Source organism: Carassius carassius, chromosome 13 (genome assembly GCF_963082965.1).
Source record: "Carassius carassius chromosome 13, fCarCar2.1, whole genome shotgun sequence".
Classification (NCBI taxonomy): domain Eukaryota; kingdom Metazoa; phylum Chordata; class Actinopteri; order Cypriniformes; family Cyprinidae; genus Carassius; species Carassius carassius.
This window is the reverse complement of record NC_081767.1, coordinates 13,622,417-13,648,832: the sequence shown is the minus strand read 5'-3', so window position 1 is coordinate 13,648,832 and position 26,416 is coordinate 13,622,417. Positions and strand designations below refer to the sequence as shown.

At 39.9% G+C, this 26,416-nt stretch overlaps 1 protein-coding gene across 2 annotated transcripts in view; it reads left to right on the top strand.

Moving 5' to 3' along the window:
• The window catches only part of mthfsd (methenyltetrahydrofolate synthetase domain containing), a 164,073-nt gene that overhangs the window by 75,756 nt on the left and 61,901 nt on the right, over positions 1-26,416 (top strand). For both annotated transcript variants that reach the window (XM_059564783.1, XM_059564782.1), the window contains exons 3-6: positions 7,052-7,165; positions 7,309-7,422; positions 7,505-7,595; positions 7,670-7,782. In XM_059564783.1, coding sequence (XP_059420766.1) covers positions 7,052-7,165; positions 7,309-7,422; positions 7,505-7,595; positions 7,670-7,782 — 432 coding nt within the window. The remainder of the gene's footprint in view (positions 1-7,051; positions 7,166-7,308; positions 7,423-7,504; positions 7,596-7,669; positions 7,783-26,416) is intronic.

Here is a 26,416-nt window from a genome sequence, read left to right as displayed (position 1 = left end):
CATATTCAGTTATAGTCATAGCGCCACCTGCTGGCAACAGGAAGTGACATATTTTACACTGCGACAAACTACCCCTTGAAATTTTATGACATCAATGTCTTTTTTGTAGTCAGTCTAATCTAAAGGCCTGTGCAAAGTTTAGTTGTGAAGATCTTGAGTTTTCGTTAAAGGGCGTGTCCATGTCGCCATGACAAAGTTCGATGTCTCGCCATGGGAATAAAAGATGTTATAACTCATGCATAAAATGTCTGATCTTCCCCAAACTTCACATGTTTGATAAGAGTCCTGGCCTGAACAGATCTGAAGGCCAATATTCCATCGGGTGTGGCAAAATGGCTTGATAGCGCCACCTATACACTTTCAACGGAGTGCCCCTCGAGCTATGTTTCACGTACATGTACGAAAATTGGCACACACATGTAACACACCAATACCTACAAAAAAGACTCTTGGAGCAAAATTCTAAACCCAGCAATTTTTGTCCTTTCCATGCATTATATTTTAACGAACTCCTCCTAGAGATTTATTGAGATCAACACCAAATCTGGTATGCCTAATCTAAAGGCCTTTGCGATGTTAAATTGCGAAGATCTTGAGTTTTCGTTGAAGGGCGTGTCCGTGGCGGCCTGGTGAATTTCAATGATTCACCATGAAAAATAAAGTTGCTATAACTCAGACATAAAATGTCCAATCTGCCCCAAACTTCACATGTTTGAAGGCCAATATTCCATTATAATTATAGTGCCACCTGCTGGCAACAGGAAGATTGGCACATATATGGAATATACTTTGATATATTCCACTTATATTTATGACTTTAAATGCATATTTCATACTGTTCACCTTTTTACTAAAGCCACTCGCTGCCGGTGAGCCCGGTGTGAGGGCCCGTTTATCGCTGCTGGCAGCTTTAATTGAATTATTTATATTTTGTTACCTATCTGAGTTTATTTCTTTCAAAATAGTTTGTTTGTGAAAATTTAATCTAAGTATAGATTTACAGATTTAGTTCTAAAAGAGAAGTATTTCTTTCAGTGACATAAGAGGGGCTTAGATACAACATCTTAGGCATTAGTTTATTGAACCTGCTGCTGCTCCTTACTTAGCTGTTTAAAAAATAAGGTTGGGGTGTTACAATAGTATATATATTTTTATAAGTTGTGTATATAAATGATGGGCTTTATATTTCACTGTATAAAATAGGCTGCGCCATAGACCAACTTAAACCTGGTCTAAAGTCAGGCGCAATGTTTTTTCTTTGTTATTTAAAGAGTGTGTAAGCATAAGTATATATTAAAATAGCAAAAGTGGATTTGGACATGCCCTGAGTGCACCTGTGCCATGCGCTTTACACTTTGCGTTTAGATCGTTAAAATAGGGCCCTAAAACTTCAAGAGTACAAAACAGACACACGCACAACATACTTTTATATGATGCTATATAATAATGTAGTGGCTAAACCATGGTATTGCAGAATCTGCCTTCATAAATTGGATAAAAAGGCTAAACATGGAATATTGGCATAATTGAAAAGTAATAGAAAAAGTTTTTTTTATTATTATTATTTATTTAAATAGGTAAAGTGATCATAATTATTGCATAAAAAATAATTAACATGAAATTCTCTCAAAATGAAAATAAATGACATTTCAGGTGTCTGGTTGCTTTTGACAACAATACAAACAAGACAAGTGTGACTTCCAAAGTGTGCAATTTAGCTTGTTACATTAATTTCTGGCTCATATTTTGATTGTCTGTGAATAGAACACTTTAAACTGAATTTATAACGAAAAGTTTTGCAAGCGAACTCAAGAGTTTCTTCCTAACATGCAATTTTATGTTTAAAAGACGTCTATCAGCAATCTAACCCAGCCCAGACATCTAGGCTAAAACAAGGCTAAATTTGGGCTGTCAGTGAATCATAGCCCAAGAATAGACTAGTCGTCAGTCAGACAGCTATTAAACGACTACATATATACGTGTAATAGACGGTGAATATGGGTCTGAATTTGGGCTGTCAGTGAAAATTTAAGACTCTAACCATAGCCCAATAATAATAAACTAATGAATGCCTACATATATACATCTAATAGGCAACAAAATGTCAATCCATCTAAACAAATTAAATATACAGCTTTTATTAAGAAAAATATATTTCTTAACAACTTGGACAATTTAAGACAATACAAAATAATACAAATATAAAAGAATAAATGACAAAATAAAATGTTATAAATACAATACACATAAATATTGTGATAAAAATCTTGGATTAACAACTTAAGATAATAAAATATAAAAATGAAATATATATATATATATATATATATATATTTTAAATAACTTTTATAAAATGTTTAAGAATTTTTTTTAATAGTCAGGTCAAGTCACCTTTATTTATATAGCAGTTTAAACAAAATACATTGCGTCAAAGCAACTGAACAACATTCATTAGGAAAACAGTGTGTCAATAATGCAAAATGATAGTTAAAGGCAGTTCATCATTGAATTCAGTGATGTCATCTCTGTTCAGTTAAATAGTGTCTGTGCATTTATTTGCAATCAAGTCAACGATATCGCTGTAGATGAAGTGACCCCAACTAAGCAAGCCAGAGGCGACAGCGGCAAGGAACCGAAACTCCATCGGTGACAGAATGGAGAAAAAAAACCTTGGGAGAAACCAGGCTCAGTTGGGGGGCCAGTTCTCCTCTGACCAGACGAAACCAGTAATTCAATTCCAGGCTGCAGCAAAGTCAGATTGTGCAGAAGAATCATCTGTTTCCTGTGGTCTTGTCCTGGTGGTACTCTGAGACAAGGTCTTTACAGGGGATCTGTATCTGGGGCTCTACTTGTCCTGGATTCTGCTGTCTTTCAGGGCAGTAGAGGTCCTTTCTAGGTGCTGATCCACCATCTGGTCTGGATACGTACTGGATCTGGGTGACTGCAGTGACCCTCTGATCTGGAAACAGACTGGATCTGGTGGCTACGGTAAAGAGAGAAACAGACAAATTTTAGCGTAGATGCCATTCTTCTAATGATGTAGCAAGTACATAGGGTGTTATGGGAAGTGTTCCCGGTTCCGGTTTACCTAATTAATGCAGCCTTAAAATCCTTTAACGGATTTGGATATTAAAAGCATATTAGAATGTTGATTTTGATATTCTAGGTATTATCAAATTGCCTGAGTTTTGAGAACGTATCGGACGTAGAGGATTATGATGTAAAAGGAGCTCATTCAAATACTGAGGTGCTTAACCATTCAGGGCTTTATAAGTAATAAGCAATATTTTAAAATCTATACGATGTTTGATAGGGAGCCAGTGCAGTGTTGACAGGACCGGGCTAATATGGTCATACTTCCTGGTTCTAGTAAGAACTCTTGCTGCTGCATTTTGGACTAGCTGTAGTTTGTTTACTAAGCATGCAGAACAACCACCCAATAAAGCATTACAATAATCTAACCTTGAGGTCATAAATGCATGGATTAACATTTCTGTATTTGACATTGAGAGCATAGGCCGTAATTTAGATATATTTTTGAGATGGAAAAATGCAGTTTTACAAATGCTAGAAACTTGAGGTAGTCTCAAGTCTAGTCTCAAGTCTCGTTTATTTTTATAGCCCTTTCTACTACAACGTAGACCAAAGGACTGTACATCTAAAAGCATACAAAAACATACAAAAAACAAAATATGGAATGACAAAGTCAAGAATTAAAAGAAACAGATCAGGAACAGACAAAAAAGATTTCATTTTCGCAATAGTCCTTAACTGATAAAAACAATTTTTACCACATTTTTAACCTGATGGTCAAACATAAGAGCAGAGTCAAAAATTACACCTAAATTTCTTATTTTATAGGTGCATATATATATATATATATACATACATACATATAAATATATATATATATATATATATATAAGCTAAATGTTTTAATTTCATTTTCATCTCGGTTCATTCTTGGTTTAAAAAAATCTTCAGGTACCATATGCAGAGCGAAATGGGAACGGTCCAGCATTTAGCAATAATTAGTATTAACTCTGTTATTATTCTTGATTTTGATTTTTGATTTTGATTCTTTAGAGTTTCAAAGATTTAAGTGTGCCGGTTTAATTTTATTCTTTATTATATTATTATATTAATTTTATTAAGTGTAGTCTTTTTAAGAAGGGGCTGAATAACCACCTGCTTAAAACTTAAAGGAAAAGTGACTGTATAAAGACTGCAATTAACAATAGCAGTAATACAAGGCCCAGTATAATCGAATGTCACAGCCAAAAAATCAAAAGGCAAAACATCCCAACTAGCAGCTGGGCGTTTCAACTTACCAATAATAAGACTAATATACTTAACTGAAACCAAATCAAATTTATCAAACATGCTGACAATTTTTTTTTTTTTTTTTTTTGTAGTATGGAGGTACTCCATTTTGCTTCTTTCTGCTGACCAGCTTTTTGTAGATGCTGATTTCATTTTCCAGCAGGATTTGGCACCTGCCCACACTGCCAAAAGCACCAAATGTTGGTTAAATGACCTGGTGTTGGTGTGCTTGACTGGACGGCAAACTCACCAGACCTGAACCCCATATAGAATATATGGGGTATTGTTAAGAGGAAAATGAGAAACCAAACCAAACAATGACCAAACAATGCAGAGACCAAACAATGCAGATGAGCTGAAGGCAACTGTCAAAGAAACCTGGGCTTCCATGCCACCTCAGCAGTGCCTAAAACTGATCACCTCCATGCCATGCCGAATTGATGCTGTAATTAAAGCAAAAGGAGCCCCTACCAAGTAGTGAGTAAATGTACAGTAAATGAACATACTTTCCAGAAGGCCAACAATTCACTGAAAATATATTTTTATTATTATTATTATTATTATTTTTTTTTTTTTAATTGCTCTTATGAAGTATTCTAATTTGTTGAGATTGTGATTTGGTGGGTTTTTATTAAATGTGAGCCTAAATCATCACAATGAAAATAACCAAAACTTAAACTACTTCAGTCTGTTTGCATTGAATTTATTTAATACAAAAGTTTCACAATTTGAGTAGAATTACTGAAATAAATGAACTTTTTCACGACATTCTAATTAATTGAAGCACCTGTACTTGTACAATGACAAAGATATTCTATTCAATTAGCTCATGCTCTCTGTATCTAACAAGCCATTGTTCAGTCATAAATTCAATATAATAATTAAAATAAATTGACTTTGTCAAAGATATGAGTTTTAGTTAGGAAATGTTGAGATTTTTTTTGTTTGTTTTACCATTGCTGCCTGGATCTTTTCAATTTCCAACCGCATTTCCAGATGTTGAAACTTCTTTTCAGTTTCTCCAATTCTTCATGTGTGTTCACTTCATATATTAATATGGAATAACCTTTGTCAAATCTGTTTGTTCTATCGTTTGCTCTTTTGCCTCTTCTTGCTCAGTTTAAAAATTGCCTGCATTTATAAATACATACAAATGATAAAACTTACTCTTATTATATTTTGCAATTAAACACAGATGATATTTACAAGACCAAGTAGGCATCACCTTTATTGTTTTTTTGTTTGCCCGCTGCTCTCTGACAGGTAAACTCTCTCATGTAAAAACTAAATTCAAAACACAACACAGATCTCCGCTAACTCTCATGTCTTGGGTTACAAGTAGTAAAATAATTAAAATCTAAAATAATGCTAATTTAAATGTTTAAATGGCTTACTTGCATTTGATAAGAAGCTGAATGGGCGAAAATTACATGTAAATAATTTTAAGGCTGTTCATATTATGTTCATCGCTGGTCTGATATAGGATATAAGTCTATAGCCAAACTGTTAAATTAGAGATTGCCTCGATTTCGCCAGGTGAGCTAAAAGTAGACTACACGTAGCCACAATTTAGCTATGTAGACCATGTCATGAAATTATGCTTATATCTTTGTAGATATTATTGACACTGTGAACATGATGGGATATCAATCATCTCAAGTGCTGCTTGTCGAAAAACTACAGTGAATCAGTTTTGACCAGTGTTTGGCGAAAATTACTTTTAAAAGTAATGCATTACAATATTGCATTACTCCCTAAAAATGTTACTAATTATGTTACATAGTTACTTTTTATGGAAAGTAATGCATTACATTACTTTGGTGTTACTTTCAGGTTACTTTTGAGCAGGGCTTGATTGTTTTAATATTAGAAGTTATATTTATAGCAAATGTGAAAGCCCTTTCACACCAAAAAGTGTGATGAATAAACCTCAGGCTGAAGGAAACCAGTAGAACGCAAGAGACGAAGGTTCAACAGTCTTCAGCATTAAGAAAAGTTATTTTATCTAAAGTCATTTTTGCTTATTAGTATGGTTGAACTGGATCATCAAAGGTCAGCAGCAAAGACACTGGTTACTAAAATGGGATTAGATAAATCTTTGTTATTTAACATTTAATTATTGCAGGTTTGCTTCACATTCTGAGTTTGCATTTCACTGTTTAAATTCATTTTGATGAATGCTAAATCATGAATTAATGTGTCCTCTGACCAGACGAAACCAGCAGTTTCACTTTGCAGCTACACTTTTATTTTGTTTGGGCACACTTCAAGGTGTCACTGTGACCTCAAAGCCTACCCCTCTCCTACTCTGGCTCAGTTATGGTCCTCCTCATTACCCTAATGTATGTACTAGGAAATTTAGAAATAAATAAATGTAGAAATTTTAATGAATATGTAAATAAATGCTTAAATGTAGAAAAAAAATGTAGAAATGTGTGTTTGTGTTTGAAATGGAGTTGCCTACTTAATGGCATTTCAGGGAAAGAATGATATGAAACAAAAAAAATAAAATAATTGCCAACAATAAACTGTTTTGTACTTAATAAAGCAACTCAAATATTTTAACACACATCTGTTATATAAGGATTCTGTGGACTCTTGTTTTAGGAAGCAGCTTATGCCTGTTATAGGCCTCTAGAGCGGCACAAGTTTAGATCCAACAGTGATTAAAGTGAATCCAGACAGATCCACTTAAGTGATATTTATCCACTGCTGTCCCCAATTTTAGGGTGCACTGAAGGCATGTGGAAAGGTGCCACTGCTAGACATCTTCACCAAAGCGGCTGTGGTCAAAGTAGCTCCTGATAAACCACTAGAGGGGGTTAGACTAGCTTCTTTGCAGGTATTTTGTTCAGATTGCTTGCTGTCAACTACAGACCACATTTTCAAATGTACATCGTCAGCCTGTTTGGTATTCTGCATTGTATGTATAATTTAACTAAATTTAATTTTATAACATAATCACATTTTATGTTTTGAATACAGGCCAGAAAAACATTGCTTGTTCCAACCCCTCGGCTAAAAACTGGATTATTTAATAGGATAGCTACACCAAAAGGTGCAACCAAAAAAGAACTTCATGTTTGTTCTACGTCTCAGGTGAAGTTATCTATATTCAGATGATGGGTTGTGCGTCTGCAGTCCTTTACATCTGTTTGAGTTTAAATTCTTTGTGCTTAAGGGTGTTAAAGAGATGAGTGTCCCAGTCGGTTTAGATGACAAAGTTCAGGTGGATCTTGTCGTAGTTGGATCAGTGGCTGTATCTAGTAAAGGTAAGTTCTACATATTAAGACAACTTGAGAATTGCATCTTCTCTTAATGAATTGATGCTATCTAATGTCTATAGGCTACAGAATTGGAAAAGGTGAAGGTTTTGCAGACCTGGAATATGCTATGATGGCATGCATGGGAGCTGTTTGCGAATCCACTGTGGTAGTCACTATTGTTCATGATTGCCAGGTTAGTAATATGTTATGTAATAACTCTCCGGTTTTACTCATAGTGGTGAATCCAATGAAAAATGTCAAGTTTTAAACCTTTAAATGATAATTAATAAATAATTAATATTAAAGAATATGTACAGTCGTGGCCAAAAGTTTTGAGAATTACATAAATATTGGAAATTGGAAAAGTTGCTGCTTAAGTTTTTATATTAGCAATTTGCATATACTCCAGAATGTTATGAAGAGTGATCAGATGAATTGCATAGTCCTTCTTTGCCATGCAAATTAACTTAATCCCAAAAAAAACCTTTCCACTGCATTTCATTGCATAGGGGACTAAGCCCTTTTTGGTCTGTTTTCTCTATTTTTACATTTCGGCTTATAAACCATATGTAATGATGATGGACCACCATGAATTTGGTATCGATGGATTCAGAAGACCCTAAGCTACCATAAGCATGCATGCAATATGATTATAAAGGAAGTATGAGTGAAAAATTGTACAATAAACTAGAGAATTTCAAAAACAAAAATGAGATTTTTGTCATTTATAACTGAAAATCCTACCTCAGACAACAAAAGTGAAAAGTTTTTGACCCAAAAATATATGTTTCAAACCCTTTGCTTGACAGAAATGGGTTAATGTTCAAGGAAATGTGTAAAGAACAATTCAATAATTAACTTTTTTTACAAACAGTCCTAGGCATGCCAGTGAGCAAAGCAAGGCCTCTCCAGGAAGTTGCAGAGGGGCACCTGGCATGCCCCACACTGCCAGGGGGTCTTGTTGTACACTTTGCTTGCCTTGCATTGCTCACAGTACTTTCTGACATCTGCAGGCTTGTGTGCAGGGTTTACTGGGTCTGCATCCTGCATCAGAGCAAATACACAATAAAACTGGAAGCTTTTTTTTTGTCAAAATTCAATGTAGAAAAAATAACTCCTATAAACTCATGTAACCCTATGAAACTCCACTGTACACTAAAAACACATTTCACCTCTCTTGACCTGAGCAGTTTACTTAGTTGAGTAAGTCAGTCTATTGAAACAAATTTCACACCACTCTTGAACTGAGTTTACAGGGAAATAGTAGTATAGTACACTAAAACGAATATTTCATGCCTCAATCGCTATCTGACTAAAAATCCAAAACATATACATACTCAAGATGTATGATATAATAAATTATAATGATAAAGAGGTTATTTGAAGTTACATACCAGTCCTCAAATGGATCTTCCCCATCCTGGTAAAATACTTCGTCATCTGTGTAAAAGCTGTCTGCTCCAGATTTCTCCTCGTCACTTTCCAGTAATTGTTCCAGAGCTTGTTCTGCCGTAAATCTTTTACTGCTTGCCATTTTGATAAAACAATTCTGTAATAATGCTAGATCTCTCTCGAATTTATCTCTTTGTGCTCGCTAACACTCCGATCGCTTTCTGCTTTCTCCACCTCATGCTGATTCTCCGATCGGTTATTGATTACACCTGGCTGCCAGTCTTTTACTATAGTCCAGCCCATGGTCCAGCCAGCTTTTACAAGGCTACTGCAGAGCTACAGAGTCATCTGAATGGCTAGAATAAATCATGGTAACCTTCCTCTGATTGGGTTAGAAAAATATTCCTCCCAGCGGCAATTTTTACATTGGTTGTTGCGTGTTGAATCTGCCTAACATAATCGTTTTCATTGGCCTGTTTACGTAGTGGTATTGCGCAATAAGGGAAGCGTGTTTAATATACAAAAAGACCGCATCTCTCTAGCATTAATAGTTTTTGAGATAACTACACATTTGTAAAAGTATGCCATTTTGGGCGGTACCGCCCAATCCGTCCCCAGAGGGTTAAAGGAGCTGCTGAGATCATTTCAGTAATCGTCTTGTTAACTCAGGTGAGAATGTTGACGAGCACAAGGCTGGAGATCATTATGTCAGGCTGATTGGGTTAGAATGGCAGACTTGACATGTTAAAAGGAGGGTGATGCTTGAAATCATTGTTCTTCCATTGTTAACCATGTTGACCTGCAAAGAAACCCGTGCAGCCATCATTGCGTTGCATAAAAATGGCTTCACAGGCAAGGATATTGTGGCTACTAAGATTGCAACTAAATCAACAATTTATAGGATCATCAAGATATTCAAGGAAAGACATTCAATTCTTGTAAAGAAGACTTCAGGGCGTCCAAGAAATACCAGCAAGCACCAGGATCGTCTCCTAAAGAGGATTCAGCTGTGGGATCGGAGTGCCACCAGTGCAGAGCTTGCTCAGGAATGGCACTAGGCAGGTGTGAGCGCATCTGCACGCACAGTGAGGGGAAGACTTTTGGAAGATGGCCTGGTGTCAAGAAGGGCAGCAAAGAAACCACTTCTCTCCAAAAAAACATCAGGGACATATTGATCTTCTGCAGAAAGTATAGTGAATGGACTGCTGAGGACTGGGGCAAAGTCATATTCTCTGATGAAGCCCCTTTCCGATTGTTTGGGGCATCTGGAAAAAGGCTTGTCCGGAGAAGAAAAGGTGAGCGCTACCATCAGTCCTGTGTCATGCCAACAGTAAAGCATCCTGACGCTATTCATGTGTGGGGTTGCTTCTCATCCAAGGGACTGGGCTCACTCACAATTCTGCCCAAAAATAAAGCCATGAATAAAGAATGGTACCAAAACACCCTCCAACAGCAACTTCTTCCAACAATCCAACAACAGTTTGGTGAAGAACAATGCATTTTCCACCATGATGGAGCACCGTGCCATAAGGCAAAAGTGATAACTAAGTGGTTTGGGGACCAGAATGTTGAAATTTGGGTCCATGGCCTTGAAACTCCCCAGATCTTAATCCCATTGAGAACTTGTGGTCAATCCTCAAGAGGCGGGGGGACAAACAAAAACCCACTAATTCTGACAAACTCCAAGAAGTGATTCTGAAAGAATGGGTTGCTATCAGTCAGGATTTGGCCCAGAAGTTGATTGAGAGCATGCCCAGTCGAATTGCAGAGGTCCTGAAAAAGAAGGGCCAACACTGCAAATACTGACTCTTTGCATAATGTCATGTAATTGTCAATAAAAGCCTTTGAAACGTATGAAGTGCTTGTAATTATATTTCAGTACATCACAGAAACAACTGAAACAAAGATCTAAAAGCAGTTTAGCAGCAAACTTTTTGAAAACTAATATTTATGTAATTCTCAAAACTTTTGGCCACGACTGTATAACTCCTAAAAGATCTCCAGTTTACCAGAAAAGCTTAGGATTTATTTTAAAGTGTTGTAAGATTTTTCTGGATTTGAATAAACCTTTGTCCCACTACAACAGTTTCAGATTAATAGTTTGAGATAAACATTGTAATAATTCTCAATTTTACTGTTAAACCAAAGCAGACTAAACTATTTCTTAAGTTTTTACGATTCAAATGGATTTGTTTGAAATACATTGTTGAAATAAGAAGGTATTAATGATAGATAGATTTTTAATAAAGTGTTGTCGTGCTGAGGCTAATTCGTGCTTCCATATATTTGCTCTGGATGGTTACTTGGGTGGGCATAGCAGTTGTTTGGCTAATTTACTGAATTGTGCCTGCCTGAATAAAAATAGAGCCAACCACCATATCTCTACACTGTTACATTTACATTGAATCATTTAGCAGACTCTTTTATCCAAAGTGACTTACAAATGAGAACAATAGAAACAATCAGACCAACAAGAGAACAACAACAGTATACAAGTGCCATGACAAGTCTCAGTTAGTCTAGTACAGAACACGTAGCCAGGTTGTTGTTGTTTTTTTTCTAAAGAATATGGTAGACATAAGTGCTGGCGAAAAAGATGTCTTCAGATGTCATTCCACCCGCTGGGCACAGTCCAGGAAAAGATCCTTGAGAGTGATTTTAAACCTCTTTGAGAAGGCACCACAAGGCATCGGTCAATTGCAGAGTGCAAACTTCTGGAGGGCACATAAAATTGAACTAGTGAGTTTAGTTATGTTGGTGCCGTGCCAGTGGTCGTCTTGTAGTCAAGCATCAGTACCTTGAATTTAATGCGAGCGGCTACTGGTAGCCAGTGTAACCTGATGAGGAGAGGAGTACATGAGCTTGTTTTTGGCTCATTTAATACAACCCTCGCTGCTGCTTTCTGGATTAGTTGCAGAGATTCGATAGCACATGCAGGAATGCCCGCCAGGAGAGCATTACAATAGTCCAGTCTGGAGAGAACAAGAGCTTGGACAAGAAGTTCGGTGGCTTGCTCTGACAGGAAGGGTCTAATCTTCCTAATGTTGCATAAGGCAACCAGCAGCAGTTCTGTCTAAGTAATGTTGAGCTGAAGGTGATGGTCATTCATCCAGCTAGAAATGTCACTCAGACAGGCTGAAATGTGAGCAACTACCGTCGGGTCATCAGGTTGGAATGAGAAGGAGAATTGAGTGTCATCAGCATAGCAGTGATAAGAAAAGCCATGCTTCTGAATGACAGATCCTAATAATGTCATATAGATGGAGAATAGAAGTGGTCAAGTACTGAACCTTGAGGAACCCCAGTAGCAAGTTATTGTGACTTAGAAACTTCACCCCTCCAAGACACCCTGAAGGATCTATCAGAGTGGTAGGAGTTAAACCACAGTAGTGTGCTTCCAGAGATGTCCATCTTTCTGAGGGTGGACAGGAGAATCTGGTGATTAACGGTGTCAAAAGCAGCAGACAGGTCCAGCAAGATAAGTACTGAGGATTTTGAAGCTGCTCTTGCCAGTTGCAGGGCTTCAGTAACCAAGAGCGTAGCAGTCTCAGTTGATTTGTCGCTTTTGAAGCCAGATTGGTTGCTGTCCAGGAGGTTGTTCTGTACAAGGAATATAGAGAGCTGGTTGAACACGGCTCGCTCAAGTGTCTTGCAATGAATTTAAGAAGGGATACTAGTCTGTAGTTCTCTAGAAGTGCTGGATTTAGAGATGGTTTCTTAAGCAGTGGGCTTACCCGAGCCTGCTTCAATGCTAAGGGAAATGTTCCAGAGTGAAGAGAGGAGTTGATAATGTGAGAAAGTGAAGGTATGACTGAAGAAGAAATCGCTTGGAGGCGAGTGGGGAACAGATCAATTGTAGAAGTAGTAGGATGATTGGACAGGATAAGTTTGGAAACGTCCGTCTCTGAGAGTGGAGAGAAGGAGTAGAGAGAGTGTGCATTAGTCATTGTGAAGTGATCCTCAGTAAGAGGTGTGGAGAATTGGTCACTGATGGTTCTTGTCTTATTTGTGAAGAAAACTGCAAAGACGTCAGCTGTAAGAGGCGATGGAGGAGGAGGTGGAGGCAGATTAAGAAGAGGAGAAAGTTTTGAAGAGTGTCCAAGCATCACAACAGTTCTTAATTTCGTTGTGGCAGTATGATGTTTTAGCGGTGAAGACATTTCCAGAGAAGGAAGAGAGGAGAGACTAATACACACTGAGATCAGTAGAGTTTCTTTATGCCATTTCCTCTCTGCAGCCCTGAGTTTAGAGCGATGTCAGTTAGTTAGCAGAGATCAGTTCCTCATTATCCGTGCTGAAGCTGAGATGGTTCACCAGCTTAAGTGAAAGTTAACGTGCCTAGCGTTTTCGACTCATAAATTACACGTCACACCCTGATGTCACGTGTCTTTACAGGACCTTTATGGGTTGTGTGTGAATGTGAGCACATATTCCGGGTAATCACTGGCAGTGTGAAAGTGCAAAATCTAGTGACCTGGGAACAAATGCCGGAATACATTACCCGTGTATTTTCCAGAATCGCAGTGTGAAAGGGGCTTAAGTGGGGAGAACCTGTGTAATGTTTTGATCAGAACAGAAGAGTGCTGTTTTGATCCGCGACTATGCTGCCTCACTGTCACCCAGTTGCCATGCTGCGGTGGCTCTGTTACCGGAACCAAACAATGTATAGGACTCCCTGAGCTAGACGCATCCAATGCCATATCTAGAGCCCTCACATTCTTACGGTCCTCAATTAAAATTTGGATGCATGTCTCTAATTCTGAAATCTTCTCTTTCTGCCTAACTATTTCCCTGCATTTTTCACATGTGAATCCCTCATCACCGACATAAATAGATAAACTATACATCTGGCAAGCGGTGCAAATAACAATAGCAGGAGAAGCAATTACTCACCGTGCTTGATGAAAGATTCTTACCACAGTTGTTTGAACTTGTGAAAAAACGGAGAGAGAGAGTAGCGAGAAAGAGGAGAGAGAAAACCGTTATAGGCATGAATGGAAATTCTAATCACAAACTAACATGTGCTAACGCGATGCAGATTTTGTCACTTTAAAAAACAGAAAGTGATAGTAAGATGTCAATGTCAATGTCACCTTTATTTATATAGCGCTTTAAACAAAATACATTGTGTCAAAGCAACTGAACAACATTCATTAGGAAAACAGTGTCAATAATGCAAAAATGAGAGTTAAAGGCAGTTCATCATTGGATTCAGTTATGTCATCTCTGTTCAGTTAAATAGTGTCTGTGCATTTATTTGCAATCAAGTCAACGATATCGCTGTAGATGAAGTGTCCCCAACTAAGCAAGCCAGAGGCGACAGCGGCAAGGAACCGAAACTCCATCGGTGACAGAATGGAGAAAAAAACCTTGGGAGAAACCAGGCTCAGTTGGGGGGCCAGTTCTCCTCTGACCAGACGAAACCAGTAGTTCAATTCCAGGCTGCAGCAAAGTCAGATTGTGCAGAAGAATCATCTGTTTCCTGTGGTCTTGTCCTGGTGCTCCTCTGAGACAAGGTCTTTACAGGGGATCTGTATCTGGGGCTCTAGTTGTCCTGGTCTCCGCTGTCTTTCAGGGATGTAGAGATCCTTTCTAGGTGCTGATCCACCATCTGGTCTGGATACGTACTGGATACGGGTGACTGCAGTGACCCTCTGATCTGAACACAGACTGGATCTGGTGGCCACGGTGACCTCGGAACAAGAGAGAAACAGACAAATATTAGCGTAGATGCCATTCTTCTAATGATGTAGCAAGTACATAGGTTGTTATGGGAAGTGTTTCCGGTTCCGGTTTACCTAATTAATGCAGCCTAAAAATCCTTTAACGGATTTGGATAATAAAAGCATAGTATGTTATGTGTATGCCAGGTTAAAGAGATGGGTCTTTAATCTAGATTTAAACTGCAAGAGTGTGTCTGCCTCCCGAACAATGTTAGGTAGGTTATTCCAGAGTTTGGGCGCCAAATAGGAAAAGGATCTGCCGCCTGCAGTTGATTTTGATATTCTAGGTATTATCAAATTGCCTGAGTTTTGAGAACGTAGCGGACGTAGAGGATTATAATGTAAAAGGAGCTCATTCAAATACTGAGGTGCTAAACCATTCAGGGCTTTATAAGTAATAAGCAATATTTTAAAATCTATGCGATGCTTGATAGGGAGCCAGTGCAGTGTTGACAGGACCGGGCTAATATGGTCATACTTCCTGGTTCTAGTAAGAACTCTTTTGGACTAGCTGTAGTTTGTTTACTAAGCGTGCAGAACAACCACCCAATAAAGCATTACAATAATCTAACCTTGCGGTCATAAATGCATGGATTAACATTTCTGCATTTGACATTGAGAGCATAGGCCGTAATTTAGATATATTTTTGAGATGGAAATATGCAGTTTTACAAATGCTAGAAACGTGGCTTTCTAAGGAAAGATTGCGATCAAGTAGCACACCTAGGTTCCTAACTGATGATGAAGAATTGACAGAGCAACCATCAAGTCTTAGACAGTGTTCCAGGTTATTACAAGCAGAGTTTTTAGGTCCTATAATTAACACCTCTGTTTTTTCAGAATTTAGCAGTAAGAAATTACTCGTCATCCAGTTTTTTATATCGACTATGCAATCCATTAGTTTTTCAAATTGGTGTGTTTCACCGGGCTGCGAAGAAATATAGGGCTGAGTATCATCAGCATAACAGTGAAAGCTAACACCATGTTTCCTGATGATATCTCCCAAGGGTAACATATAAAGCGTGAAGAGTAGCGGCCCTAGTACTGAGCCTTGAGGTACTCCATACTGCACTTGTGATCGATAGGATACATCTTCATTCACTGCTACGAACTGATGGCGGTCATATAAGTACGATTTAAACCATGCTAATGCACTTCCACTGATGCCAACAAAGTATTCAAGTCTATGCAAAAGAATGTTGTGGTCAATTGTGTCAAACGCAGCACTAAGATCCAATAAAACTAATAGAGAGATACACCCACGATCAGATGATAAGAGCAGATCATTTGTAACTCTAAGAAGAGCAGTCTCAGTACTATGATACGGTCTAAATCCTGACTGGAAATCCTCACATATACCATTTTTCTCTAAGAAGGAATATAATTGTTAGGATACCACATTTTCTAGTATCTTGGACAGAAAAGGGAGATTCGAGATTGGTCTATAATTAACTAGTTCTTTGGGGTCAAGTTGTGGTTTTTTGATGAGAGGCTTAATAACAGCCAGTTTGAAGGTTTTGGGGACATGTCCTAATGACAATGAGGAATTAATAATAGTCAGAAGAGGATCTATGACTTCTGGAAGCACCACTTTCAGGAGCTTAGATGGTATAGGGTCTAACATACATGTTGTTGGTTTAGATGATTTAACAAGTTTATACAATTCTTCCTCTCCTATAGTAGAGAATGAGTGGAACTGTTCCTCAGGGGATCTATAGTGCACTGTCTGATGTGATACTGTAGCTGACGGCTGAATGGTTGCAATTTTATCTCTAATAGTATCGATTTTAGAAGTAAAGTAGTTCATAAAGTCATTACTGCTGTGGTGTTGGGAAATGTCAACACTTGTTGAGGCTTTATTTTTCGTTAATTTAGCCACTGTATTGAATAAATACCTGGGGTTATGTTTGTTTTCTTCTAAAAGAGAAGAAAAGTAATCGGATCTAGCAGTTTTTAATGCTTTTCTGTAGGATATGTTACTTTCCCGCCAAGCAATACGAAATACCTCTAGTTTTGTTTTCCTCCAGCTGCGCTCCATTTTTCGGGCTGCTCTCTTTAGGGTGCGAGTATGCTCATTATACCATGGTGTCAAACGGTTTTCCTTAACCTTCCTTAAGCGTAAAGGAGCAACTTTATTTAAAGTGCTAGAAAAGAGAGAGTCCATAGTTTCTGTTACATCATCAAGTTGTTCTGAGGTTTTGGATATGCTAAGGAATTTGGATACATCAGGAAGATAACTTAAAAAGCAGTCTTTTGTGTTAGAAGTGATGGTTCTTCCATACTAGTAACAAGAAGTAGAATTTACAATTTTGGCTATATGAATTTTGCAAAGAACTAAATAATGATCTGAGATATCATCACTTGGCTGAATAATTTCAACACCATCAACATCAATTCCATGTGACAGTATTAAATCTAGAGTATGATTTCGACAATGAGTAGGTCCTGAAACGTGTTGTCTAACACCAATAGAGTTCAGAATGTCTATAAATGCTGATCCCAATGCATCGTTTTCATTATCAACATGGATATTAAAATCACCAACTATTAAAACTTTATCTCCAGCCAGAACTAACTCGGATGTAAAATCACCAAACTCTTTAATAAAGTCTGTATGGTGCCCTGGTGGCCTGTATACAGTAGCCAGTACAAACATAACAGAGGATTTATCATTAACATTTGTTTCTTTGGATAATGTTATATGAAGTACTATTACTTCAAATGAGTTATACTTGAAGCCTGCCCTCTGAGAAATCCTGAAAACGTTGTTATAAATTGAAGCAACACCTCCACCTTTGCCTTTTAGACGTGGCTCATGTTTATAACAGTAATCTTGGGGGGTGGACTCATTTAAAATAATGTAATCATCAGGTTTTAGCCAGGTTTCTGTCAAACAGAGTACATCTATATTATGATCAGTGATCATATTATTTACAAAAAGTGTTTTCGTAGAAAGGGATCTGATATTCAATAAGCCAAGCTTTATCATTTGTTTATCCATATTGCTTCTGTTTTTTATTTGTTGAACCTCAATTAAATTGTTAATCTTAACTTGGTTTGGACGTTTTTTCTATTTTCTAGTTCGGGGAACAGACACAGTCTCTATAGTGTGATATCTAGGTGAAAAAGTCTCTATGTGCTAAGAATTAACTGACCTCTGTGACGGGAGGCAGCTAGCAGACGGTTGGTTTAGCCAGTCTGTCTGCTTCCTGACCTGGGCCCCAGTTAGTCAAGTATAAACACTAAGACTATTTGCCATATTTCTAGAGAGAAGAGTGGCGCCACCCCAGGAGGGGTGAAGACCATCTCTTTTAAACAGGTCAGGTCTGCCCCAAAAGCTCGTCCAATTGTCTATGAAACCTATGTTATTCTGTGGGCACCACTTAGACATCCAGCCATTTAGTGATGACAATCTGCTATGCATCTCATCACCACGGTAAGCAGGGAGGGGACCAGAGCATATTACAGTGTCTGACATCGTGCTTGCAAGTTCACACACCTCTTTAATGTTATTTTTAGTGGTCTCCGACTGGCGAAGTCGAACATCATTAGCGCCGGCATGAATAACAATCTTACTGTATTTACGTTTAGCATTAGCCAGCACTTTTAAATTTACCAAGATGTCAGGCGCTCTGGCTCCCGGTAAACATTTGACTATGGTGGCTGGTGTCTCTATATTCACGTTCCGTACAATAGAATCACCAATAACTAGAGCACTTTCATCAGGTTTCTCAGTGGGTGCATCACTGAGTGGGGAGAACCTGTTTAATGTTTTGATCGGAACAGAAGAGCGGTGTTTTGACCCACGACTACGCTGCCTCACCGTCACCCAGTTGCCCTGCTGCTGGGGCTCTGTTTCCGGAACCGAACAATGTACAGGAATCCCTGAGCTAGACGCATCCAAAGCCGTATCTAGAGCCCTAACATTCTTACTGTCCTCAATTAAAGTTTGGATGCGTGTCTCTAATTCTGAAATCTTCTCTGTCAGCCTAACTATTTCCCTGCATTTATCACATGTGAATCCCTCATCAGCGACAGAGATAGATAAACTGTACATGTGGCAAGAGGTGCAAGAAACAATGATAGGAGAAGCCATTACTCACCGTGCTTGATGAAAATTCTTACTGCGGTTGTTTGATGAACTTGTGAAAAACTGGAGCGAGGGAGAGGAGAAAAGAAAACAGCGATAGGTTCGAATGAAAACGCTAATGACAAGCTAACGAGTGCTAACGCTTTGCAGGTGTACTGCACTCACGTAAATAAAATAAAAGTGAACGATCAAAGTTAATCTGATAAGATTGATCGATAATATCAGAAATATGGTGTGAATTAAGTTATATTTTACCACTTTAAAAAACAGAGAGTGATAGTAAGATAAAGATTCTAGAGAAAAAAATAAAATAAAAACAGCTACACGGAGCTACAATTTGCTACAGAAGGCCAACAGGAAGTAGAGAAAACACTGTCCAACAGCCAAAAGATAAAGATAAAGATAAAGATTCTACAGCAAAACAAAGCTACCGTCACAAAACAGAACAAGGCAAACTGGAAGCTGGAACACTGTCCAATAGCATCACCCGCAGGTCACAAAAAAATAGTTGAAAAAATTATGAAAATGATAAAACACACAATGCATAACATTGTATTATTATTTTTTTTTCTTTAAATTGTAGCCGCACTGGTTTGTACATAATAATTAACTCAAATGAAATATAGGGAATTTGAATAATTAATCAGGAATATGATTAATATATATATCTCATATGACAGTTACATTAAAATTATTGAAGATGAAAAATAGCTCAATTGCATATATCAATAACTCATTACAAGGCACTGTAATTTACTCATTAATATGTCAATATTCCATTCTTCATATCAATTATAAGTGATATCTCTTACTGTAAATTACCGCAAATCAAACAGTGGTTTGTCCAGCAAATGGCCGTAAGATTAACTTTTCAATTTTCAATAAAGTTATCACTTCTTATAATTCAAGGAAAAATATTCTCTGGTCATGAAAACATTATCCTATCATTATGAAATTTAGTTACTAAAAGTAAAAGCTTGTAGCTAAAGATCAGACATTTCATTGACTCGTAATGTGAGGCTTAGACAGAGGCAATCATGAATATATATTGGTTTTTAATAATTGAACTAATAATACATCAAACTACAAATCACACAGAGTAAATACGTGTACGACAATATAGATAGTAAACTTTGTACAAGACATAACTGAATCCAAATGAGGGGGAGAGAGAGAGAGAGAGAGAATGAGTGAGAGAGGATGGGATAGAGTTAGGCATGATCACAGAATCACGCGCTCAGTAATGCAAACTCACAGACAGTAACCCTTGAAAGACAACAACGAATCAAATCACCTTGAAAAGGTAATGGACAAACTTTAAGCAGCATTTAAATCTCCATAGAGAATGATACTTGCATGTGGTCTCTTTGTGATTGGGCAAAGCAATGTTTCAGAATTCGTCTTCCTCGTGTGGAGAGGCGAATAGGTGAATAAACTTAGTAATGAAAAGAAACAAAAACAACGGAGATGAAAGCTACGGAGGTGAAAGCTCCCGAAGGAGCCATGAGCAGGCTGTTCTCTCAGCCGCCGTGCTGAGAGGGACCAGACAGGGACAAGAGGAGACGAGAAGAGCGTAAGAGCGCATAAGAGCCAAGAGAGTAAGAGAGGGAGGAACTTCCTGGGTCAGTCCTTATAGCTCGACTGGTTCAAGCCTCTGTTCGCGTGAACAACCAATGAACGTCCGCTATCTGAAGCGGGAAAAAGTTCCTTTGTCTCTGGGGAAACGCCCACTCTAATAAGTTCTGGCTTATCAGATTCCAGCAGTGATATTCTAGCAAGTTCGTAATTCCAGATTGATACATTTTACACACCTTTCATATAGGTGGATAGTTGGGTCACAACATGACAATTCCAAAGATACCAAAAATTACATATATAACTGATAGAAACACGACGTTACATTCATATGCAGAATTACACACATTTAAAGATTAACACAGATACTCCAATTTTTGATTATGGAAAACATCTAATGCACCAAAAAGCAATACTTAATACATTTAGAATACATTGAGAAAAGGTGCCAGTAAGCTGGCTTTTTCCTGTCCTGTTTGTTAGGTCATAAAGTTTTACGACCTGCTAAGGGGGTAGGGTTACAACTCATGATTCTATTTGAGAACATTAAAATTAGGAGAAACATTTCCCATTTACAAAGCAGCAATTTATAATCCTCGCCTAACAAGGATTAACCATTTTATGCAAAACACAAACCTATTCAAAATACATATTAAGGGCTTACATTAAGAGCATAAAGAAAAGTTTGTTTGTGTATGTGTGCTTATGTGTGTGTGTGTGTGTCTCTTGTGGAATGTGTTTCGTTTCTCCTTTGAGGCTCGCACGTGACTGTGGAATGTCTTGTCGTAAATAATTTAAATCCAGCCAGGCTGGTGCCAGGCATTTAGTTTAGAGAGTTGGGTTTGTATGCCTGAATTCAAAATCTACAAGCTTTGGGTTTGCATTGTTTTAGATTCAACAAACCATGATTCATTAGTTCAGAACCCATGAATCGATGACCTGCATATCCATTACATCCCCCTTTTCCGTCGGATGAAGTCCCTGTATGGACATCATCGGACGGCAATCATCAGGATGGGCAGTTGACAGGTGAATCATGATGGTCAGGTGGTTCCTGGAGCTGAGGATTCAGCTTGATGAGGTTCGGTGTTGTCTTTGACTTGGCACCCCCTTTCCGGGGATTCCATCGGAGACCTCCAGCCACGGCTGTCGTGAGTTTGGCTGTAGAGGTTTGCGTCTCGTTGAGTCTCCTGTATAGGATGAAGGTCAGGCCAAGGGTCAGGGTGTGACCAATGACAGTGGAGATGCACCGTGCAGTGTCGGCAGCAGTCCAGGCTCGGACCGCAGATGACGGGTTCAGAACGGGCTGTCAGGCGGTGCTTGGAGGGCTGTGTCGACGGGAGTAATGTCAATGTGTTGGGTGGCACCTTTCAGTACTTGTTCAAGCAGGTTGACACGGGTGGCAGTGTCATGCTGGTCGTAGGTCAGTGTAGCTGTGCGCACAGGAGTGTTGACGAGCCATCTGTCACCTACAATCTCTGCTTTCGTTTCTGTGACTTGTGTACGAGGCTTGGCTTCGGCAGGGCAGCGTGTGTCGCTTACCAGGGGTTGCAACCCGCAGATTCCTTCAGTGTTGTGTCTGAGGAAGGGTTTGCTAAGGCAGAGATAATGAATGTCTTTGGTCAAAGTACACATGTGCAGGTTTGGGGCCATGTACAGCTGTGTGTCGCTGTCGTGGTAAGCCACCACATCGGGAATGTGTGTCTTGGTGTGGGTGTTGATGGGTTGGTTCAGGAGCACATTCACTTCTCTCTGTTTGGGATTGACGTGCCGTAGGATGGCGCTATCCAGAGAGTTGCCCAGGTGTATTTGTAGCAGGTCAGCTGGCGTGGTGATGGCGTAAGCCAGCACAGTTAGCACAAGGCTTAAGGGTGTCATGTATGGTGGGGTTTTACCCGTGGTTAGGCTGAAAAGGTGTAGACAACGGAGCCAGCGTAAGCGTTTCTGAGGTAGGCAGTTTAGCTAGTAAAGTTCTTATGCTGTGTGTAACCACTTCAACCTTGAATGAGGGTGGGTGGGTTGGGAGTGATCACAGCCTGTTGTTTAGTGCGCCAGTTTGGGCAAGGGTGTCAGTTTGATCTTTTTAAGTCCTTGTCTAGACCTGGTAGCTTCGAGTGTCTTTTACCTCCCAGTACACAGTCACATTGTGTGTTTTTGTGATGTTATCACATTGCTGGAACAGGTGTTGGTGTTTGACTGGCTTGTTGTTTGCAGTTTTGAAACCATTCTGTTTACAGCATGGAAGATGGCACACGAAACTGAGTCTAGCATAGTTAGAGTCTGTACAAGCTTTGTTCAAACAGATGTTGAATTCAGCTGGTGAGACGGCATAGTCGAACACCTGTTGAAGGTGAACTGACGGTTGCCAAGTGTGACAGCGGCACCTGTTGATTCAGTTTCCTGTAGTCAATGGTGGGTCGCCCCTCGCAGTTAGTTTTGAGAGCGGGCCAGATGGAGGCTCAGTAGGTGCTATTGCGTGGACGGATGACACCTTTCTCAAGCATAGATTCAATGATCTCCTGCACTGTTTCATGTGAGGCGATGGGAATCTTGTACTGTTTGACAGAAGTGGGAGGAGCATTACTGTGCGTAGGTATGTGCACCGTGTGTAGGTTGGTAAGACCACAGTCTAAAGAGTCCTTGGCACAGGATTCTTTGAGCTTATATAGAACTTGTCTGAGTCTTTGGCGAGCTGTATCGCTCTGAAGTGCATGAGCGTCTTGTAGAATTTGCTGCACTTGAGATTGAAAACCTGTGTAAGGCTCCTCCGTGGGTGTGTCATCAGTCAGTTTGGCATTGAGAGGTGTAGCAGCTTCATCAGTCTCACTGATGTTCTGGTGGGAGACTGTGTATACTGCGAGGTGTTGGTCATCTGTCAGATTCATTCTGCACACCTGGTCTTTGCTCACCGACATGACAGATGTGATGGCGGCAAATTTGAAGGGTGCAGTAAACAATGTGTTTGTACTCCCTTCGGGTATCAGTGCAGGTGGAATGGGCTCAATGACAGGTAGTACAAGTTCAAAGTCATTAAAGTCATGGCTCACTAGCCATCCCAGCCGGTAGGCCTTGGAAATGTTAATGTCAGTTGCCATGCAGTTGTTGCACAGGATGTAGACTTTACAAGATGTCACTTCAGTGAGGGGTGTGGCTTCAAGTGTGAGTCAGAGTTCTACACATTCAGGTGAGGATTGGAAGAAACCCAGCATGTGGTTTAAGGTTTGACCACATTGCAGGTTGAGCCGAACAGCGACCCCTTTGGTGTAAGCTGGTACCACCGTACCTTGTTCATTGACTAAGGTGCAGATGCTTGAACTTGAGCTTGAGCTTTTGCCTGTCGGGGCTGTGTACCCATGGCTGGCTGCTGGGGTTCCCGTGACCTCTGTGACCTGGCAGTCTGGCTCTGTTGGAGTTCCCGTTACCTCTGTGACCTGACAGTCTGGCTCTGGCAACCTGTGTGGCTGGAGGGAAAGAGGTTCTCGCACTTGAGCAAAATTTTTTAGCTGTTTGAAGTTCAGTAAAGGGTCAAAGTGGTCTAGCAGGTCTTTGCCAATGAGAAATGCATGAGTGTTCATTGCTGAGACATAAATAGGATTTACTAGACTCATCGGACCGATTGTCAGGTGAATGGAAGCAACCTGTTCAAACTGGATGTCATTCTGGCTGTACGACTGTACATTCAGTTCACAAGTTTGAGGTGTAAGAGTTTGATCTTGTCTCTTAGCTTCAAATTGGAGTCTTTTGAAAAGGTAATGAGAGCACCGTAAGGTTTAATCCTGTGTCGATCAGGTCTTCCATGCTCACTCCTTTTCGGCCAACCCCTTTTTGACAAGGCTGCCCAGGACTGTTGGCATCAGGGCAGGTGTGACGATCGATGGGTGGTTAGGACCTGTCTTGTGTAGCTCGCTGCGAAAGCAGGTAGTCAAAGCAGCATTTTCTGGTACCTTGTGTTTGTGGTAGCTGTCAGCTGTGGAGCTTGGGTAATGCTGTCACCTTGTGATGTGACAGTTAGCTCTGTGGTCTGTGGATGACGAGCAGTGTTCTGGGTGCTTGGCTCATACAGATGGCAGTTAGACAGGGTGTTGGTTTCAGTTCTTATGCTTAGACATAAGATGTCTGGTTCATCTTCCTTGTCTTCCTTGTGAGTTTTCATGTAAAGAAGCTCTTTCAGCACCCCCAGGATCTCTGCTGTCTCAGACGTGGCTGCCCTGTGTTTTTCTGATGTGGGCTCAGGATTGAGTTTACCAGTGTCATGTCGAGAGTGGTTCCACTGCCGGCTGTCGGGGCTTTGTGTCCTGGACGGTGGGGATCGGCTCTTTTTGGGTCGATGGGGGGCCCTGAGAAACTCTGTGGTGTGCGTTTCTCCAATCCAGCCACTCTGTAATCTGTGAGATTGTTTCAGTTCTGTGTGAACAGTGTCAAGTTCATCTTGGAGCTTGTCTCTCTGCAGAGTAAGCTTATTGATTTTTAGCTCGGGCCACTTGCAAGTGTGTTTTGCAGGCCCAGGTTTTAGAGTCTCTTTCTTTCAGTTCAGTCTCTGCTCTTTTTAGGAGAGCGTCACCTTGCTGGAGTTTTGTGTTGAGTTCTTTTCTGGCTTCTCTCTCCAGCTGTTCTCTTTGATCTGTGTCGAGGCGAAGATCTTGCAGGGCATTGTGAAGTCTTTCTACTTCTTTCTGTAGCTCTGGATCTGTGTCGTCCTCTCTCTCGCGCTGGTTTTGGGTCTCGAGGAGAAGCTGATTAAGGCGACTCTGGGTTCGGGCCTGGTCCGTTCAGGCCTCCTCTGCTTGAAGCTTAAGCGTTGCTGCTTGCTGTTCAAGGTCGATGTTGCTCCGTTTGCTGAGCCGTGCCTGGGCGACGAGAATGTGAACTAGGCTTCCGAGGATCCTGGCGAGTTCTTTGTAGTAGTCGCTTTGGGTTGGATCGTGTGCCATCAGTTTATCTAGCTCGGTGTCTAGTTGCTCTGGGTGCTGCAGGTTACTGGCGTCCTTGGGCAGGAAGGGGGTCGTCACTGCTTTCAACCATGTCGAGAGGTGGCCCCCGTGGAATGCTGGACTGGATGACTGGAACATCCTGACTCACTGTCGGTGAGAGAAGCACAGCACACACACAAAAAGACCAATGCAAGTTCGTTCTAAGGTTAACGAGCTATATTCATACGGGCTGTGCCGTTTATGAGAATTTTGGAGCTAACTGATGCAAACAGTCAGACAGTTCAGTAGCCAATTAACTTGGGTCAACGAAGGACCTGAAATGGAGATTTGACAGGCAGTAGCCTAGCGGGTCGCGTGATGACACCAGCTGCTGGTTGTCGCTCTACTATTTAGCTTATTTGGTGGCTCTCACAGGTTACTGTCTCTATGTGAAATGAAAGAAACAAATCACAACAGAACAGAGGATAGAAAAAGATCAAAGTGAAACACAACACTTGAAATTAGATAAAAACATTAGTAACACGATGTGTTAGTGAGAACAAGGAGGCCTAATGGTGCGTTCACACCAGACGCTGTGATGAAACAGTGATTTCAATGTTAAGTCAATGCAAAGACGCGAATAGACAACCTGCGGCGCGTTTCGCACGAATGAGGTGGCGCGAATGGCGCGATTCGCGCGAATGACGCAGCGCGAGTTGAGCGTTTCGGGCGTTTGACGCGCAAGTTGAAAAATCTGAACTTAGGCGAAATTTCGCACCGCGTTAACCAATCAGGAGCTTGCTCTAGTAGTGACGTGATTAGCGAGCAGAGGGAAAATCCGAGACAACAATGGAGGACAAAGTTATCATCGCTGTGTGTGCATACCCGGAGCTGTATGATACCACTTCATATTTTTATAGAAACAGGAATAAAAAGGATCTTGCTTGGAAGAAAGTGAGTGAGGAGGTCGGACAATCTGGTAAGTTGTAAAAAATGCTCTTTACTCAATTTGAGCTATATATACATATTGAGTCGATGTGTTTATTCAGAGGAAGTGTGCAGAAAGAAGTGGAAGGGTCTGAGGGACACATATTTAAAAGAGAGGAGAAAGGAGACAGAGAAGAGGAGTGGGTCAGC